This window comes from Delphinus delphis, chromosome 13 (assembly GCF_949987515.2).
Source record: "Delphinus delphis chromosome 13, mDelDel1.2, whole genome shotgun sequence".
Taxonomy (NCBI): domain Eukaryota; kingdom Metazoa; phylum Chordata; class Mammalia; order Artiodactyla; family Delphinidae; genus Delphinus; species Delphinus delphis.
In genome coordinates this window covers 42,176,828-42,195,345 of record NC_082695.1, presented here as the reverse complement: position 1 = coordinate 42,195,345, position 18,518 = coordinate 42,176,828, and the positions used below count along the sequence as shown (strand labels likewise).

Here is an 18,518-nt window from a genome sequence, read left to right as displayed (position 1 = left end):
AACTAGAGACCAAAATGTCTTATGTATACCAATGCAAAAATTCTCAACAAAGTACTACCAACTGAATCCAGCAACATTTAAAAAGTGTTATACCCTATGACCAAGTGATATTTATCTCAGTATGCAAGGTTGGTTTAAGACCCACAGCGAACACCATACTTAGTGGTGAAAGACTAAATGCTTTTCCCCTAAGATCAGGAACATTTGAGATGAGGAATGAGACAAAGATGCCTACAATCACTATCACTTTTATTTAACATTATACTGAGAGTTCTAACCCGGAAAATTAAGCAAGAAAATAAAATAAAAGGCATCCAGAATAGAAATTAAAACTATCCACATATATTATGATCTTCTATATAAAAATCCAAACAAATCCACGAAAAAAGCCATTAAAATTAATAAACAAGTTCAGCTAGGAAGAGGATACAAGATCAATTTAAAAAAATCAACTGTATTTCTATACATTTCCAATGACTATCTATAAATGGAAGAAAAAAATTCTATTTACAATAACATCAAAAATAATATACTTTAGGAATAAATTTAAGAAAATAAGTGCAAAAGCAATACTGTGGAAACTACAAACTGTTGCTGAAAGAAATTAAACATCTAAATAAATGGAAAGGTATCCCATGTTTGTGGACTGAGAGACTTATACTTACTTTGCAGGACTGTTAAAGGGATCAAATGAGACAATATGAGCAAATTTATGAATTTTAAAGTTATTGGTGGTAGTTGTTATTAATGCCTTAAGGTCCACAACCTTTGAGTCTTTCTAACTCAAATATGAGTTAAAGCGACTTCACAGCCTTTGAAATCCAAACTGTGTAGGGCGCATATGGTGAGCACTGAAGACAATTGCCTCTCCTTTCATGACGTCCAGGAGCACTGTTACAACTGTGGGAGCAGATGATCATGTAATATTCCTTTGATAAAGCTAGGGTGGAAACAAGAACCACGAAGATTATCCAGGAACTAATTCAGGAATTTGAGAAATGCAAAACCTATACCATGTCTCAGCATGAAGGAGTTGATGAAAAAGGACCAGAACCATTTCACAAGCAACTTTTCACAAACTTCTGTATAGTAAGACTGAGAAGCAGAATTTATGAAGCACAGTCTATGACATAAAAGAAGCAATCAAGTCCTTACTCATCACTCTGAAATACATTATAGAAGAGACACAGAATACCAAAAACGGAAAGAGCCACAGTCTGGTCTAAATCCCACAAATTCATAAAAAAGAAGACTGAAGAGATTACCAAAAGTATTCAACAGAATAATCTTCAGGGCTTTGCTACAGTTTCTTTCATTTCCTCACAATGCCCCCCTTTTTGTTTCCAGCTCCTGCTCCCTAGAAAAACCTGTGATGCATATGCATATTTTTAAAAAACTAGTTCTGTTCACAGAGGAAATTCTGAAGTAAAGAGAAATCAAATACTTAAAGTATTCATTACCTTGGGAAAATCAGAGCTGACTCCTATGTAATTTAAGCATCCTTGAGCAATCCTCTGCTAATCCTCAGTATATAAAAGAAGTAGAACAAGATCTTTTTAAAATGTTATTTTAATCAGTGTTTCTGTGTCATTCCTCAAGTATTGGTTATCTTATTGTGCATCTGTGAGAGCACAAATATGAGTATGTTCTTCTGCCACACCTCAGCAGAAATTCCAAAAGCTGCTCTTCAAGGTAACTTCTCACCTCCTCTCTAAATAACAACTAAAGGCAATTTATCTCCTCTCTTTTGTGGGAGTTTATCCATGGTCGACAGCATAACAAGTTATAGTGTAGTGCATACTTAGGCTGTGGTCCCGGTTTGCTGCTGTTTTGCTCTACCAAGTTTCAGTTTTTGTTTCTCTGTGTAATAAAAAGATCAGGCTCTAAAATGCTATAAATCGCCTTTTAACATTGCTACGCAAGGAGCCATATTGTACACACACCAAGTGGTAAGCACAGTGTTGCGGAAAGAGTAGAGTTAAACAGACCTGAATTCAAATTCCCTCTGACATCTATGACTTGTCTGGCATTCGGCAAATTCTTTACCCTCAGAGACTTTTTCCTTATTTGCTATCTATCTATTATGACCAGCAAACAAAAGAATATAAATAATGTATAAAAATAATAATGGATGAAAAGTGCCCAGCAATATAATGTTGTATGTCAATTGTAGCTCAATTTTTTAAAAAAGTGCTTAGCACAGTACACCCTCCATAAGTGATCCATTCCCACTTACCAGCAAGTTTCCACTCCTGAAAGTTCTTCTCTCTGAATACTTTTTTGATTGTTTCTAAACCAACCTCACTGACTAGATAGGAATTTTGTTTTTAACAAATTAGGAGTAATTTCATTGAAACACATTCATAGCTACTTTATAAGAGTGCATGTAGGAGGACAATTTAGAACCAGCAGAAAATGTATCCAGTGGTGCACACAGCCTTAAGTGTAGGTACCTCGTGTACAATACAAAACTAAAACACAGCTACAACAGAACATTAGGTACAAAAGAGGCACCCTCATTTTGCTAGGGGAAACTGACATCACGTGAACCAAATGCTTCCACTTCTTTACCACCTTTGGGGGTCAGAGTTCCCATTGCTGCTCAGCAAAATACATAGAAAATAATCAAATTATGAGTAGAGTTTTTTTCCAAAGAAGATAACACGTGCTTTTTTTCCCCACTGAAATTCCAAGTGACTTTCATTTGAGGAAAGAAAACAAGGTAGAACACTCCAACACCATTCTGCATATTTACAATATGCAAATGATCACAAAGCAAAACCTTTGCCTCAGTCATGAAAAACAGCCCCACAGAGTACACTCTAGTATAAAAAGTAGTCACAGGCTCATTAACGGTAGCATTCACACAATGCTTCACAAATAACCACCTCATGGCTCTGACCTGTCAACTCTGGCATTTGCTCCCTGTGAGAGGGCTCCTTCTAACTCAAAGTTACTTACAATCATCACACATCTGAAAATTGTGCGGGAAGCAACATTATTCATTTCTAAGCAGTAAACTTAGGCTTGTTTAAATTTAAAATTCACTTTCGGTCTTAACACACAAGAGCCTTTTAAAAACATTTTTTTAAACATAGTAATCTAAGCGTGTGGATATAAAAATTGATCCTTTCTCCATATGAAAATAAACTTTAGCGATACTCTTTATCTTCCCGCACCTAAGAGCCAGTGCCTCAAAGGCCCTCCTGAATAGGCTGCTCCAGCTTTTCCTGTGTCACTTAAGGGAAAAGATGCTCTCTTTAAATAGGAAAAGAAAAACTATGCAGTAAGGACTCAAAGATGCTATCTTGATTGTAACGCCAAATCACTGCCCCGCAAAGTCAAGATTATGAAAGGTTCTCTTGGCTGAGTTTTTTAGAACTCCCAGCGAGAAGGCGCAATCCCGGGCTGCGACGTTTCCCGTGTCACCGCTGGCCGGCCCGAGGGATAAGCCGGAAAAGGTGAGCGACATACCTGGAGGAAGCTGAAAATTAGCAGGCAACTGGATTGTTGTGGTGTTGGGTGCTTTCACAGCGACAATCTGAGGAGCTGGCAGACGAGGGCCGCTGCTGAGTTTAGGAAGAGCACTGACAGGAGCCACTTTAGTCACCAGGGTCCCCACGGGGGACCGCAGCGGCTGGGGCGCCGTGGACTCCACGCAGACACTGACAGGAGCCTTAGTCACGGCGCCCAAGGCCACCGGAGTGCTCTCTACCCGGACTGGCAGAGCCGCGGCGGCGGCCATGGTCACGGTCCCGGAGGCGCCCACACCAGCTGGGGGAGCGGCGCCGGCCGGTTCTGTGAGGCCCGCGGGCATCCCCAGGTGGATCAGCGGCAGCTGAGGCGCCGCCGTTCCGGGAGCACAGGCGAGGGGACGCTTGACAAGCGGCAGCCGACTCCAGTGCAGTTCCGGCTCCACAGCATCGCTAGGGAGAGGCGCCGGGGCCGCCACACGAGTCAGTGACCGGCGCCGGCTGGACAGCGGGACCCCGGCGCTCCGGACCTTCCTCCAGTCCGCGCGGCCCCGCCGGCAGCCACACCTGCTCGGCCGCTCGCCGCTTCCTCAGCGGCGCTCACACGTGCGCCGGCTCAACCCGGCCCCTCAGTCTCGCGACCAGATGCAGCGGAGCCCGGCTGCGCGGCTCCCGGAAGGGCGTCACTTCGGCTCCCACCTTCCACCAAAACTCTGCGCGGCGGATTCCCCCGCCAGAAATTTCAAAACTACAAACCCAGAGCGGCCCAAAGCCCCCTACGCGCGCTCTGCACGGCCCCTCTGCGCGACCACGCCAGCCATGTTTATATAGCCACGCGGAGACCTCGCGCACGCGCACCAGCTGCCGCCGCTGCCCCGGGCTTCCCCCAGAATCCGGCCGCGTGATTGGCCACAGACTGGAATCGCGCTCGTGACGTCAGTAGGGACGGCTCCAGAGGGCGTTAGAATCCGCCTCTGAATCCTGAGGAAAGAGGGGCGAGTTGCCAGAAATCTACCACGTGGCGAGGCCAGACAGCACTTGGAAAACTGCGGTATCCGCGTTCTGCTCTCTCCTTGGTATCCCCAGTTGCGTGTTCCTTGAAGAGCCCGGACTATACTTTCCACAGGCTTCTACTTTTTAAGGAAACAGTGTGGAAGACCGATTTCAGAGAACGATAACAAAGTAAGAACTCAGTCACGCTTCCTCACTGTTTTTCTGCGGGCTTGGCTGTATAGCGTCGTTAGAATGAGCATTGCATTTGACACTGTGAAAAAAAACCTTCCATTTCTTTCTTTTAAATGTTTAAGCATGGCGTATAATTTTACAGTCTGTAAAATGTGCCTATTTTCGTATAATTAATTTAGGGTTGAGTTGCCCCAAGGGAAAATCTCTTTCTTACTTGGCGTTGCTGTAGATGTCTCCGTCACCTCTGAGCTTATTTAAGTTGTTTACATGTCTGTCTGCTAGAAAACTGGGACAGTGTCTTTTGATTCCTACATCCTCAGATTCTAGCGCTTAGATTTTAAGTGCAATGCTAGATATTCTTTGAATAAGTGAAAAGAGTGTGGCAAATGAATCAATAATACAAGTAAAATATGGGAAAACTTGCCCCTTAGAGATCTAATCAGAGAAGATGCCTTGATTTCAGGCTGGTGTCCTAATATTATATATTTTAGGAACTGACACTATACTGAATGAGATAGATTATGCAGGTAGGCAGGCAACGTGACCTTTACGGCTTCTAGTTCTGTCCCACCCTGTATGTTCCAACAGACAGGATCTACTCACAGTCCTCACACGTCACTGCATTTGCCATCTCCCACATCTCAGCCAGTCCAAATCAAGAACCCATCTCATGACCCAAATCAATCGCAACATTCCCCATTTTATGAAGACTTACTTGATCACTTACCTTACAGAAAACCCCTCCAAGTGGAGTTGAAGAGAGGAAAACTAAATTTATTGAGCACCTTTTGCGTGCTGGTCTTAGGAGATACCTTTCTTTCTCCTTTCTTTTTTTATTTCTTTCTTTCTCTTTCTCTCTTTCTCTCCCTCCCTCTTTCTTTCTTTACCACCTCATTTTACTGACTTAAAAACTGTAAGAGTAGTTTATCTATGAAGCTGGGAATCTAACCAGTCTGTATGAAGCCAAAGTACATCTCTTTCCACTACTCCACAAATGTCTGATTCATCTTATATCCTCCATTGCCACTGGCAAAATGCCTTGCACAGAAAAGGTATTTAATAAATAATTTGCTAAGTGAATGAATTAAATGGAACCATGCAACATTTTCAGTGAAGCAAAACCATCTAGTGGATTTGAATCTTAGACTTGCTTTTTACTAGATAGGCAAATTGTTTAGCCTTGGTTTTTCTCTCTCCGTGTAGTATAGTTCAGTGAATGCTAGAGGAAGGAAGGCTCAGAAGTTTGCTCTGAGAACTACCCTTTTCTAAACTTCCATTAAACCCCACCTCCAACTCACATACTTTATTTAGGTATGTAAATAACCTCTATCAAGTTACTAAGAGTCTTGACTTGAGGAAGTATACTTTCTTTTTAAGGTGGCCTTGAACATTTTTCTTTTATGTTTGCTTTATAATTTGCCTTGCTAATGGAAACTTTAATTTTCTAGTTGAAAAAAATATACTCCTCCTTACCCAGCACTTGTCCTGATATTTGGAGTTTAGCAATAATTATGTTTAGTACATTTCCTTCCTATAGAAACTTATAATAATAAAATAGGATACATAGGAAGGCAAAATGCATTTTGTCTCTATGTAAGAAAAGAAAAAATGTAGGGGGAAGATTATATCTTGATTTTATTAGATTTATCTGTTAAAATATTTGTAAAATTAAAGATGTTGAAAAATACTTATTCATTTACCTTCTTAGTCCAGAGTACTAATCCCATTCATGAGGGTTCCACTGTCATAATTTTACACCTCCCAAAAGCCCCACCTACTAATACCATCACCTTTGGGAATTAGGGTTTCAAAATACGAATTTTGGGGAGACACAAACATTCAGATTATAGCGACTTCTAAATGATGGACTCAGTCATTAATTGTCCAAATATTCTGCTTATCAACTCAGGTAATAAAACAAAATTGAACAAATATAAAATTTACGTTCTGAATATTTTACTATTTTACATACAAACACACAAACATAATTTAACTAGGGTACAGTTATCGAGTGGACAATGTAAGTTTTTCTTATTGTCCACTTGATTTTACAAGTACATACAGTCTCTTCACAAAATGAATAAAAGTTTACTACTCTAGAATTTAAGTAGGAAGCCTTCTTTATCAGTGAAATGAGACCAGCTGAAAAATCTGCCGGAGAAAACATAACTGTTTGACTAAGATGGCTATGGCCTCAGCTTCAAAATGAGCCAGGAACAACTGTGTGCCTTCAAGTTCTATACCTTGAACCTAGTCCCAGTATCTATGTTTTGCATCAGAGCATTTAAATACTTTCTGCAACAGAACACCACTCTGTCATTCCCTTCCTCTTAAAGGAATGTGACTCGAACTTTTTTTTGGCTGCGCCACGTGGCTTGCAGGATCCCAGTCAAGGATCGAACCTGGGCTCCCGGCACAGAGTCTTAACCACTAGACCACCAGGGAATTCCTGTGGTCCAGACTCTTAAAGAGTTTTGACTTTATGAATGATTTCCAGTTTTGGTGGCTTCATTAAAGATTCAGTGAAGTTTGAGACACTTTTTAACATTTTTAGTGTTTGAAATCTTGCTCTTAGAAAAAGTGAATGCAGCTGAATGATCCTAACATAAGAGATCCATTCACACTATGGAATATTAATTAGCGTTAAGATTTACACATTTAGGGACTTCCCTAGTGGCTCAGTGGTTAAGAAACCGTCTGCCAATGCAGAGGACACTGGTTCAAGCCCTGGTCCAGGAAGATCCCACATGCTGCAGAGCAACTAGGCCCATGTGCCATAACTACTGAGCCTGCGCTCTAGAGCCCGCGGGCCACAATTACTGAGCCCATGTACCACAACTACAGATGCCTAGAGCCCTGCTCCGCAACGAGAGGCCACTGCAATGAGAAGCCCACGCACCGCAACGAAGCGTTGCCCCTGCTCGCCACAACTGGAGAAGGCCCGCGCGCAGCAGCAAAGATCCAACTCAACCAAAAATAAATAAATAAATAAAATTTATTTTTTTAAAAAAAGAGATTTACACATTTAGAGGTACATTTATGGAAAAATGATCATGGTATATTGTTAAATTTTTTAAAAGGTTATAAAGTAGTATGCAAAGTATGACTCCATTTTTTTGTAAATTAAAACAAATTTTTAATCAATAAGCAGATCAGATATATACTCAGAAGAAAATCTAGATTATACACCAAACTCTTAACAGAGGACATCTCTATTTGGAGATACTCTAAGCGATCCTTTTTTTTTTTTTTTAATTTTTATTGAAGTATAGTTGCTTTACAATATTGTGTTAGTTTCTACTGTACAGCAAAGTGAATCAGCTATAAGTATACATATATCCCCTCGTTTTTGGATTTCCTTCCCATTTAGGTCACCATGGAGCATTGAGTAGAGTTCCCTGTACTATGCAGTAGGTTCTCATTAGTTAACTAAGTGATCCTTTTTAAAAGAAATTCTGTGTATTTTCTAATTCTTTTAACAATGAATGAATAGTATTTACATAACATAGTCAAAAATTAACACAAGCTTTTTCTTAAAATATGTATTCTTAGTAACAATTGAAATCTGTAAACACAGCTAAGTACTCCCTAGTCTCCTTCGTATAGCATCCAAGAAACTTCACTGAACTTCACCAAGCTGGGAACCTTCCACTGGCCCATATGTAACTACGGGAATTTCCCAAATACCCCCAAACTTTCTCTCAACTTTATGCCTTTTCATACATTGGTTCACATCCCTTCAAAGACCTTCCGCATCTGAAACATGTTCTACCTGGCCAATTCCTATTTGGCCTTCAACAGGCTACAGCCTACATGGATGAATTCAGTGCCTCTTTCGTCTCTCATAGCACACTGTAGTATCTGAGTTGTTTTTCTTGTCTATCCTCTCTCACTAAATTGTGAACTTCCTGATAGCTGAGACTGTGTCATGTTCATCTCAGAACCAGAAGAGAGAATCTAATACACAGTAGAAAGACAAAGAGTACTTCTCCGACTCCTATTCCAATCCCAACCTCTAGACTGGCTGCCAGGGGCAGGAATTCTATCTTGTCTGTGTATTCCTGGTGTCTAATAGGAGGGTAATATTTCAGCTTTCTGTTCTCAGTCTGTACTTTCCTTGGGTGATAACATTCACTTCCATGGCTTAATTTCTATCTATATGTTTATGACTTCCAGATCTATCTATCTTTGGCCCAGTTTCTCTCCTGGTTTCCAGACTTATGTAGACAGCTGCCTACTGTCTTCACCTGGATGGCCCACAGGTTCAAACTAAACTTATTCTGCCATCTTCAAACCTGCTTTTTCTTCTATGATCCTATTTCAGTGAACCAATGAACCCCTTTCCAGTTGCCTAAGATGTAAAATTAGGAACTGACCTTGAGTTTTCCCTCTTTTTCACTCCTGTTTCAATCAGTCTTAGATCCTGTCAATCCCAGCATCATATCTAATATCTCTGTGATCCATCAACTTCTCTCATTCCTACCATCACTCTTCTAGTTCAACCCAAGTGCACTCACTTAAATTATACTAACTGTGCTGTGTCCATGCTTCTAGCCTTGCCCCTCCATTCTATTCTGCAGTCTGCAATTACAGACTTTTTTTTTTCCCAAAATGTTCCTTTAAGCACTAACATGGGAGTTATTATTATCATTCTTTGATTTAGGATTATTTTTCTTTCTTACTGAAAGGAACCTAAAAAGAAAACAATTTCTATATTTAACCATTTGTAATTCTATCATTCTGGCTGAATTCTAATTTTTGCATATTACTTTCTAATCCTTGTCCATTGTTTGCTTGTGAAGTATGATTTTGTATATAACTTATAGAACTTACCTTTGCTGAAATAATTTTCCATGCTTAAACATTTAAAGCAAGTCACTTGCATAGTTCCATACTTCTAAAATGTCTTCATAATGATCATTTTACACGTTTATGAAATACAAACACATAGTTGTTTGCATGTATAATTACAAATTATGATAAATGCTATGAAAGAAAAGAACAAGGTGCTTCAAATGAGGGTAATGGATAGGATCTAATTTCGCTATGGAGATAGGGAAGTGTTCCAGGAATTAAAAAAATGCCTGTGAGACAACTAGGGGAAGGGTGGCCTAAATGACCTTTGGAGAGGCCAAAAGGGGCTTGACCACCTTCAGGGCTTAAAGGTCATGTGATGTGCAAATGAAAGCAATTGAAATATTTTAAGCAGAGGAGTAAAAATGAATCAATTTACGTTTGAAAACTTTTTATTTGGAAATAATTTCAAATTTAGAGAAGAGCTGCAAGAAATAGTACTTAAAATTCCCATATTCTCTCCATCCAGATTCACCAATTTTAAAATTTTGATTTGTTCATCACTTGCTCTGTCTCTTTGTGTATAAGTGTGTGTGTGTATGCATATATAGTAAACATACTCACTCGATCCTCATTACTCACACATTCTGTATTTGCAAATTCAAATTCAAACCCCCTACCAAACCCCCTACCTAAAATTTATTTGTTCCTCCCCTCGTGCCCTGTGGTACTTGCAAGGTCTTTTGCAGACATTTGCAGAGGAGGGAAAATTTTAGTTGCCAAATGTGCACATTCCCAGGTGAGCTCAAACAAGGCTCTGCCTTCTTGTTTTAGCTCTCATACTGTAAACAAGTATCCTTTTTGCAGCCTATTTAGTGCCATGTTTTTCATATTTTTGTACTTTTTGTTGATGATGTCACTGTTTAAGATGGTGCTCAGGCACAGTGCTGAAGTGCTGTCTAGTGTTTCTAGGTTACATGCCTTACAGAGAATATATGTGTTAGATACGCTTCTTTCAGGCATGAGTTATAGTGCTATTGGTTGTGAGTTCAATGTTAATGAATCAACAATATATATTAAATAAGGTATCTTTAAACAGAAACACATAAGACATGTTGATACATTGAAGGGTGGAAAAAAAAAAACATGTTATGACCAGAGGCTTAGAGGAACCTAACTCTGTATTTCCCCTAGTCACAATTTTTTAGTATTTGCTAATTCAGTGTTCTGTGACTTCATAGAACACAATCACCACAAATAATGAGAATCAATTCTATATACACTTTTCCCCTAAACTACTTGAAAGCAAGGTGCAGACTTACCCCATTACCCCCAAATACTTCAGTTTATATTTCCTAAAAACAAGGACTTATATAACCACAGTACAATTAACAAAAGTAGGAAATTTAACATTGATACAACTATTTAGTCAGCAGATCTTTAATCAACAGATCTTTTTCCATTTTGTCCCAATAATGTTTTTTATAGCAAATTTTTTTCTAATCCAGGATCCAATCCAGAATCTTTCATTGCATACAGTTTTATATCTCCTCAGTCTCCTTCAGTGTAGAACAGTTCTCTGCCTTTCTTTTTCATGATATTGCCATTTTTGGAAACGACAGGCCCTTTATTTTGTAGAATGTCCTCAACTGGGTTTGTTTGTTGTTTCCTCATGATCAGATTCAGGTTATGCATTTTGACAGGAATACTGCATGAGTGATGTTATGTCCTCTGTGTCACATTAGGAGATACATTATGTAAGTTTACGTTATTACTGTTTACCTTAAATTTGATCACTTGTCTATGTTGGTATACGCCAAGTTTCTCACCATAAAGTTAACTGTTTTTCCTCTTTGTATTTAATAAGCAATGTGGTGGGACATATTTTGAGACTATATAAATATGCTGTTCTTCATCAAGCTTTGCCTTATTAATTTTAGCATCCATTAATGACTTGGCTGAATCAGTTATTACTATGATGGCCGCAAAATAGTGATTTTTTAAAACTCATTTCTTCTACATTATTGTTTGACATTCTACTGAAAGAAATAGTTTTCCCATTTCTCTTATGTATGTATCAGCATGGATTCATGCATTCTTTTTGAGTCAATGGGCTATGATCGGTAATTGCCATGACTTATTTTGATTCTCATATTGTCCGAGATTTGGACAGTGAGAACTCCTTTTTAAGTTGTTTCCTGTATCCTTTTGATGTACCCCCATCATTTTCTGAGTAATGTACATTCTTAAAAGACCATTCTAGTTACTATATGGAGAATGGACTTGGGGAAGGCAAAAGAAGCAACGAAGAAACTAGTTGGATGGCTCTTGCAGGTGAGAGATGATGGCAGCTTGAAATAAGTTGGTAGCAGTGGACAGATTTGAAGTATATCTTGGAGGTAAAAATCTGTGGGTGTTAGTGGTAAATTGAGTAAAGTAGCTTAGGGAGTGGAAGGTGTTAAGAATGACTAACATTTCTAGCTTGAGAAATTGGGTGGATGGTGATTGCATTCACAGCCATGGGGAAGATTGGAGATGGAGCAGCTCTGATGGAAAAGATCAAGAGTTCAAGAAAGATCAAATGGAACTTGAAAGTGAAACAAAAACTAGGCTTTATATTACCTTTGTACCTGCTCTTCTTGACAGTATAGATTATACTTGAAGTAATGGGAGTAAATGTTATGATGGAAGGAGAGCAGGTGCAGTAAAGAGAGAAGAACCCATATCAAACCTCAGCATTTCAAGGTAGCATAGAAAAAGAAGCCAATAAAAGGAACTAGAGAAGGAGGAGAGGCTGGAGAGATAGGGGGAAAAACCAAAAAGGGTGAAGTCAGGAAGCCAAGGCAAAAAAAATCAAAACAGGTGAAGTCAGGAAGCCAAGATAAAAGTGTTGAACTAGGTGAAATGCTGAGAGGTCACATTTCAATTTGCCTCTTCTAGAATGATGCTTGATGAAGACAGGGATCTTTTGTTGTTGTTCACTGCTATACCCATATATATGGGCCAATGCCTGGCCCATAGTAGGTGTTTCATAAATATTTTTGACTGAATGAATGAATTTGTAGTTCATGTGTTTCTGTAGTGTTATCACATTGATTAGATATAATGTCCAGGAGAATGTTGAATAATAACAATGATATGCTTCCCAGTCTTGTTCTTTTTTTTTTGGCCATGCAGCATGCCAGATCTGTAGGATCCTAGTTTCCCAATCAGGGATCGAACCCGTGCCCCCTGCAGTGGAAGCAAGGAGTCCTATCCACTGGACTGCCAGGAAAGTCCCAAGATGAAGGCTTTGACATCACATCAGCTCAGGGCCATGTTTGGTTTTTGTTTTTTGCTGCCATCAAACATGGAGGTGCTGGGAGTTGAACCCATGGCCTTGTGCATGCTAAGCACGCATTCTACCACTGAGCTACACCTCCCCTTGAGTTCCTAGTCTTGTTCTTGATGTAATACTTCCTCAAGTGGTTTAATTGTTTGATGTTTGCCTCTCCAAAACAAAAATTTGTGGTTTCTTGCATCATTAATAAGTTTCCATGCCCCCCACCCCGTCACCATATGCCCCTCCTCTCCCCCAGTGTCTCTGGAGTAACCCAAATGTAGAATAGAGGTCCCATCGTGATGTGACCGCTGCTTGGCATCACTTCTGGCTACCACCTCCCTTTTCCCACATCTTCTTGTGGTGCCATGCTCCTCTTGCCAGGCAAAGAGGCGGGGGAAGAACTTTCCCAAGGAAGTCTTCTTTGACCCCTTCCCCAGCAAAACCCCCCATTATGTTTGTTTTCCTCTTGGGTGATCCTCCTAGTAGATTCTCCTAGTATATTCCTTACTTCCCTGTTTCTCTTGAGACTCCACATGTTTCTTTCAGAAAGGTCTGTTATTTTACTGTTTAACCTGCAGTTTCTGACACAGTATCGTGAGGTTTTGTGGTAGGAAGGAAGGAAGTCAAGGTCCCAGGCAAAACAGCTAAAACCTTTTACCCACCATCACCTCTCTGTTTCCAGGTATTCTTCCCACAGACTCTGTCTTCTAAGTTTCAACAAATTCTTCATTATATCTTTCCTATATTGTCAAGTAATCCCAGCTAATGTATTTCATTTTAATTACATTGTTAACTGATAAGGTGTGATTCTTTTCTTTTTTTCTTTTTTTAAGAAACTTCTGAATGAGAAAAAAGTTTCAAGTTTTCAGGACTTAAAAGTTGTCGACCTCACCATCTCCTAAAGCTTTATGTACGTTAGATCTGGGTTTAAATTCAGATTTGCAAGTGCATTTGTATATCAAAACTCTTAGAAGACTTGCAATAAAGCAACTGTTTTCAAACTTTTTCATCTCAGGAAACTTTAATACTATTAAAACTTACTGAGGACCCCTAAAATCTTTTGTCTTTGTGGATTGTATCTGTCAATATTTACCATGTTAGAAATGAAAACTGAGAAAAGTATAAATTATTTATTTATGGGTCCATTTAAAAATACCAATAAAAGCCTCACTACATGTTATATTAGCCAGGGTCCATTCAGGGGACAGATACCACATCAATTTTTTGAAGAGCGAAAATTTAATATAAAAGTTTGTTAGCTACTGGAAGGTGGTTAGATACTGAAAGGAGTAGAAGAGGATTGACTCTAAGGCATCCTTAGAGTAGCAGATGCAAAAAAGCATGTATACCCTCCAGCTAGAGGGAGAGTGGGCATTAAAAGAACCAGGGATTAGGAGAGGAACAGTCCCCATGGTTGAGATTCAGACCTCCTCCAAGGGGGCATGGAGCACACAGCCTGGCAGTGATGAAGAAACTTGCCAGGTGAAATGGGCCATTGCTGGTCTATAAAGCCGCTGAAGGTGGGGAAAGCATGGCCTGCGGGTGTAACTGGAGTTATCTGTACTTCATAACAGCGGAGTACCAGAATCCATAAGCCAAATAGTTACCTGTTGCTGTGGCTGTGCAGTGTGACGTCAGTGCCCTCTATTGGCGAAGTGTAACATTTCATTAGCTGACAAAGGAGAAATGTTACCAGGGTCCAGCTCTGCTATCACAAAAGAGGGCAAAGAAAGGCAGATTTGTAGCTGAGAGTCAAGAAATTGATAATTAGCACACATAATACCATAAATATTTTATAATATTCCATAAATATTTTAAATGAAAAATAACTATAGTTTTCTCAGCCAGAGATGCCCACATTCTAGTAGGAGATACAAGTGTGAAACAATTATAGACAGTATGAGACAGGTCGCAACAAAGAACTTTGGAGACACAGAGGTTGGGCCTCTAATCAAGCCCGAGGAAAGGCTTCTTGGAGAGGGCTACCTGTGGTGAGTCATAAGAAGTTTCCAGAGTCAGCTCAATCGATGAAAAGGAGGAGGAGAAAAGTCTTTTCTGTGAGAGGAAGCATGTGTGTTCTCCCCAGGTCAGTCACATACGCAGCCCCTTGCAATAGAGCTGCTTTACTGACTAAAAGGGCATCATGGGGTGGAGCCACTTGACCCCAAGCTGCTGGCCACCACAGACTGGACAAGCAACAGGAAGCTGGCCCAAGGGCAGCCACTCCTTTGGCCACAATGACCCTACCCAGGCCTGATGCAAAAATATCAGCTGGTCCAAACATATTTACTCGTGCAGAATTGCAGTTGGGAACCTTGGAAAGAGAAGGGAAGTTAACTGTGGAAGCTGAAGCTACATGATTGTAATGGAAAGAGAAGCTAGAGAGGCCATAATGCACATGTATGAGCTAGAAGGTTATAAGGGAAAAGAAACCATGAGTTAGCATAAACCGTGAGTTAAAGAAAGAAAATGAGACTGAGAAAGTCAGACAGTAAAGAGAGAAGAACAGATGTGCTGAAAGGAACTGATCCTGTTACTGCTTCAACATTAGAGTTAAGATCCAAAAGTTCCTGATGCTGACATTTCTAACGCGGCCATTCCTAGGAGGCAAAATGATGTTGTTGTTCCCAGTTTTGTAATTCCCCATGAGGGCCCTTGTTTCTTTGAATCCTTTCTGGAGTGAACCTTTGTTTCTTTTAACCAAAAGATCTCAACTGAAGTGGGCATAGAGAAAACATGACACAATCAGCAAAATGCAAATATCATGTCTGAAAAAAGGTGGCCTTGAATTGTCCCTGAATTCCTAGTGCAGGTGGGCCAGCCTTATATACGTGAGCTACTCACATGTTATATGTATTTCAAAGACAGAATTATAATTCACCAAACACATCATTTGGAGAACTTTTCAAAACCTCTTTCCTATTACTTTATCCATTATCAACAAATATGATATTATGCTAGAATAAGATAAGCAAAGAAAAATCTCATCTTAGCCAGTAATTTTAAGTAAGAAACATGGAAACAACTGGTATCTGATTTTGGATTTTTAAGTTGTAATATAAATTAATGGCTCTCTAATATTCATTCAGTAAGTATTTATTAACTACCTGCTGTAAGCTCAGACTGTTCTAGGCACTGGTCGTACACCAACGAATAAAATAGACGTGGAACTTACAATTCTAATGGGGCGGAGCAGTCAGTAAACACATACAAACACATATTTCAGGTGTTAGGTGTTTGGGGCGTGGGAGTCCTATTTTATAAATGATGGTCAGAGAAAACCTCTCTGATAGGGTGACATTTATGCAGCAAATGGAAGGAAGTACAGGAGCAAGCCATGTCCACATAGAGTATGGGTAGAGCGCTGCAGGCAGAGGACAGTTAGTTTCAAAGCTCTGAGACAGGAGCCTGCTTAGTGTTTATGAGGAACAGCAGGGAGGCCAGTGTGGCTTGAGGTGAATGAAGGATGGCAGAAATGGCAGGAATGGCAAGAGATGAAGCAAAGAGGTATGGGGAAGGTGGGGGAAGGGAGATCACACAGACCATAGTAGGGGCTACGTGTAGATGTCTCCTAAATACTTAGCTAATGAGATCTAACAAGTACTTAGGTGATGCCAGTGCATCTAAGCATCCGTCATCTGGGAACTTGACAGAAAAGACTCATGGGCTCTACCTCAGACTGACTGAATCAGAACCTGCATTTTAAAAAGATCCTCAGAGATTCATATATACATTAAAGTATGAGAAACACTAGTTTAGCTTATGTTAGTCAGCAAAGACATAGGAAACCACAATCAGCACTTTTTCTTTAATTTTCAGTTTAGGATGGATTTTTCTACTTCTGCAAAAAAAAATCCCTGGGATTTGCATAGGGATTGCATTGCATCTGTAGATGGCTTTGGGTAGTACTGACATCTTAACAATATTAAGTCTTCCAATCTATGAAAACAGGGTGTCTCTCCATTTATTTATGTCTTCTTTTATTTCTTCCAGCAATGTTTTGCAGTTTTCAGTGCACAAGTCTTTTGCCTCCTTGGTTAAGTTTATTCCTAAGAATTTTATTCTTTTTGATGCTGTTGTAAATGGAATTTCTTAATTTTCTTTTTGGATTGTTCATCGTTAGTATATAAAATGCGTCTAATTTTTGTTTGTTGATTTTTTTATCCTGCAACTTTGTTTTCTACTCCAAAGATTCCATTTAAAAAATGTTAGAACTAATAAACATCAGTGAACAAAGATGATTTTACTTCTTCCTTTCCAAATTGGATGCCTTTTATTTCTTTTTCTTGCTCAGTTCTGGCTAGAATGTCCAATACACTGATGAATAGAAGTGGTGAGAGTAGGTGTCCTTGTCTTGTTCCTGATTTTAGAGGAAAAGCTTTCTGTCTTTCACCATTGAATATGATGTTAGCTTTGGGTTCTTATCATGTTGAGGAAGTTCCCTTCTGTTTCTAGTATACTGAGTATTTTGTTTTTAAATCACAATTGATACTTCAGATTCTTTCCCATTTGGTAGCTTAAATGGACACAGAAGTCTTGGGAGTGATTGAAAATGGCATGCTGAAGATGGCAGAGACACAAAATGGGAGGAGTCTTGGCTCCTAGACTTTTTTTTTTTTTTTAGTTCCTAGATTTTTGCTTGGAGGATTGCAATCAACAATGGGATTTGTTATTGGGAAACAAACTGGGGAGTTCCCTGGTGGTCCGGTGGCTAAGGCTCTGCGCTTCTAATGCTGGGGGCTCGGGTTCAATCCCTGGTCAGGGAACTAGATCCCACATGCCTCAACTAAAAATCCCCCACGTGGCAACAAAGATCCCACTTGCTGCAACTAAGACCCAGCACAGCCAAATAAATTAAATTTAATTTAATTAAATTTAAAAAGAGAAGCAAACTGTGTGGGCTCATCTACTATAGTAGCTAGCATTGCTTTAACATGTAAGCAAAAAGTAATTTCCCAAATATAGTAAATGCTCTTACAAATTGATGTGGGAAAAAACCAAAACCTATTGGAAGAATTAGGCAAAGGATATGAACAATCAATGGGAGGAAAATTCAAAAGGCTTTTAAACAAACATAAAGATGTTCTACATCATTCATAAAAGAAATGCAAATCAAAATTATTTGGGTAAATTTTTAAAAATACAAAGTAAATAGTTATGAAATTATATATTGAGATTTCACCTATTTATTGGCAAAAAAGTTTGAAGCACTGTTTTTATTAGTTTGAGTTCAATTAGAGAAGCAAAACCACTGTGGTATCAAATAAGCAATTTTCTTCCTCTAGGAATTAGACCTCACACAATTGTGGGAGTTGATGGAGAAGTCTGTGCAAGGTTGTTGTCACTGGTGTCAGCTCATTCTGGTAGTCAGGAAGGAAAGTTGGATGTGAAGTGGGGAGGGTGAGAATAAACTGTAACCCATGGGGACAAACAGTGCCCTCATGTATCTTTCACCATCTGCAACCTTGGCAATGCTGGTGACCTGCAGGAAAAGCTGGTGTCCTTTGCCATGAAGCTGCATGCAAAGAATCTGTTAGCAAAGAATATGGAGGAGGAGATCCGGTAGGATCTGGAGGAACTAGAGTAGCTATGGGCCTGGATGCCTCCCCACACCAATAAAGTGAGCCAGCAAACCAACATCCTTTGCGAGCTGCTACAGTGCTGGTGCCCTACATGGAGCTACTTCTCTTCTGCCTTTCAAATACTGTGCAAATTTCTCTTGTGGCCAACTCAAACTTACAGCC

At 39.7% G+C, this 18,518-nt stretch overlaps 1 protein-coding gene, 1 long non-coding RNA gene and 1 other non-coding gene across 3 annotated transcripts in view; 1 reads left to right on the top strand and 2 right to left on the bottom strand.

Annotated features, from left to right (window-relative positions):
- TAF4B (TATA-box binding protein associated factor 4b) overlaps positions 1-4,279 on the bottom strand; it is a 113,366-nt gene extending 109,087 nt beyond the window's left edge. Inside the window, exon 1 of the mRNA XM_060028825.1 lies at positions 3,475-4,279. Within this exon, the coding sequence (XP_059884808.1) occupies positions 3,475-3,817 (343 nt within the window). The 5' untranslated portion in view covers positions 3,818-4,279. The remainder of the gene's footprint in view (positions 1-3,474) is intronic.
- Positions 4,280-4,519: 240 nt separating this feature from the next.
- The window catches only part of LOC132436602 (uncharacterized), a 52,542-nt gene continuing 38,543 nt past the window's right edge, over positions 4,520-18,518 (top strand). Inside the window, exon 1 of the long non-coding RNA XR_009521815.1 lies at positions 4,520-4,655. This is a non-coding gene — a long non-coding RNA (uncharacterized lncRNA). The remainder of the gene's footprint in view (positions 4,656-18,518) is intronic.
- TRNAA-AGC (transfer RNA alanine (anticodon AGC)) lies at positions 12,803-12,874 on the bottom strand. The gene has a single exon. It is a non-coding gene; the product is annotated as a tRNA-Ala (tRNA).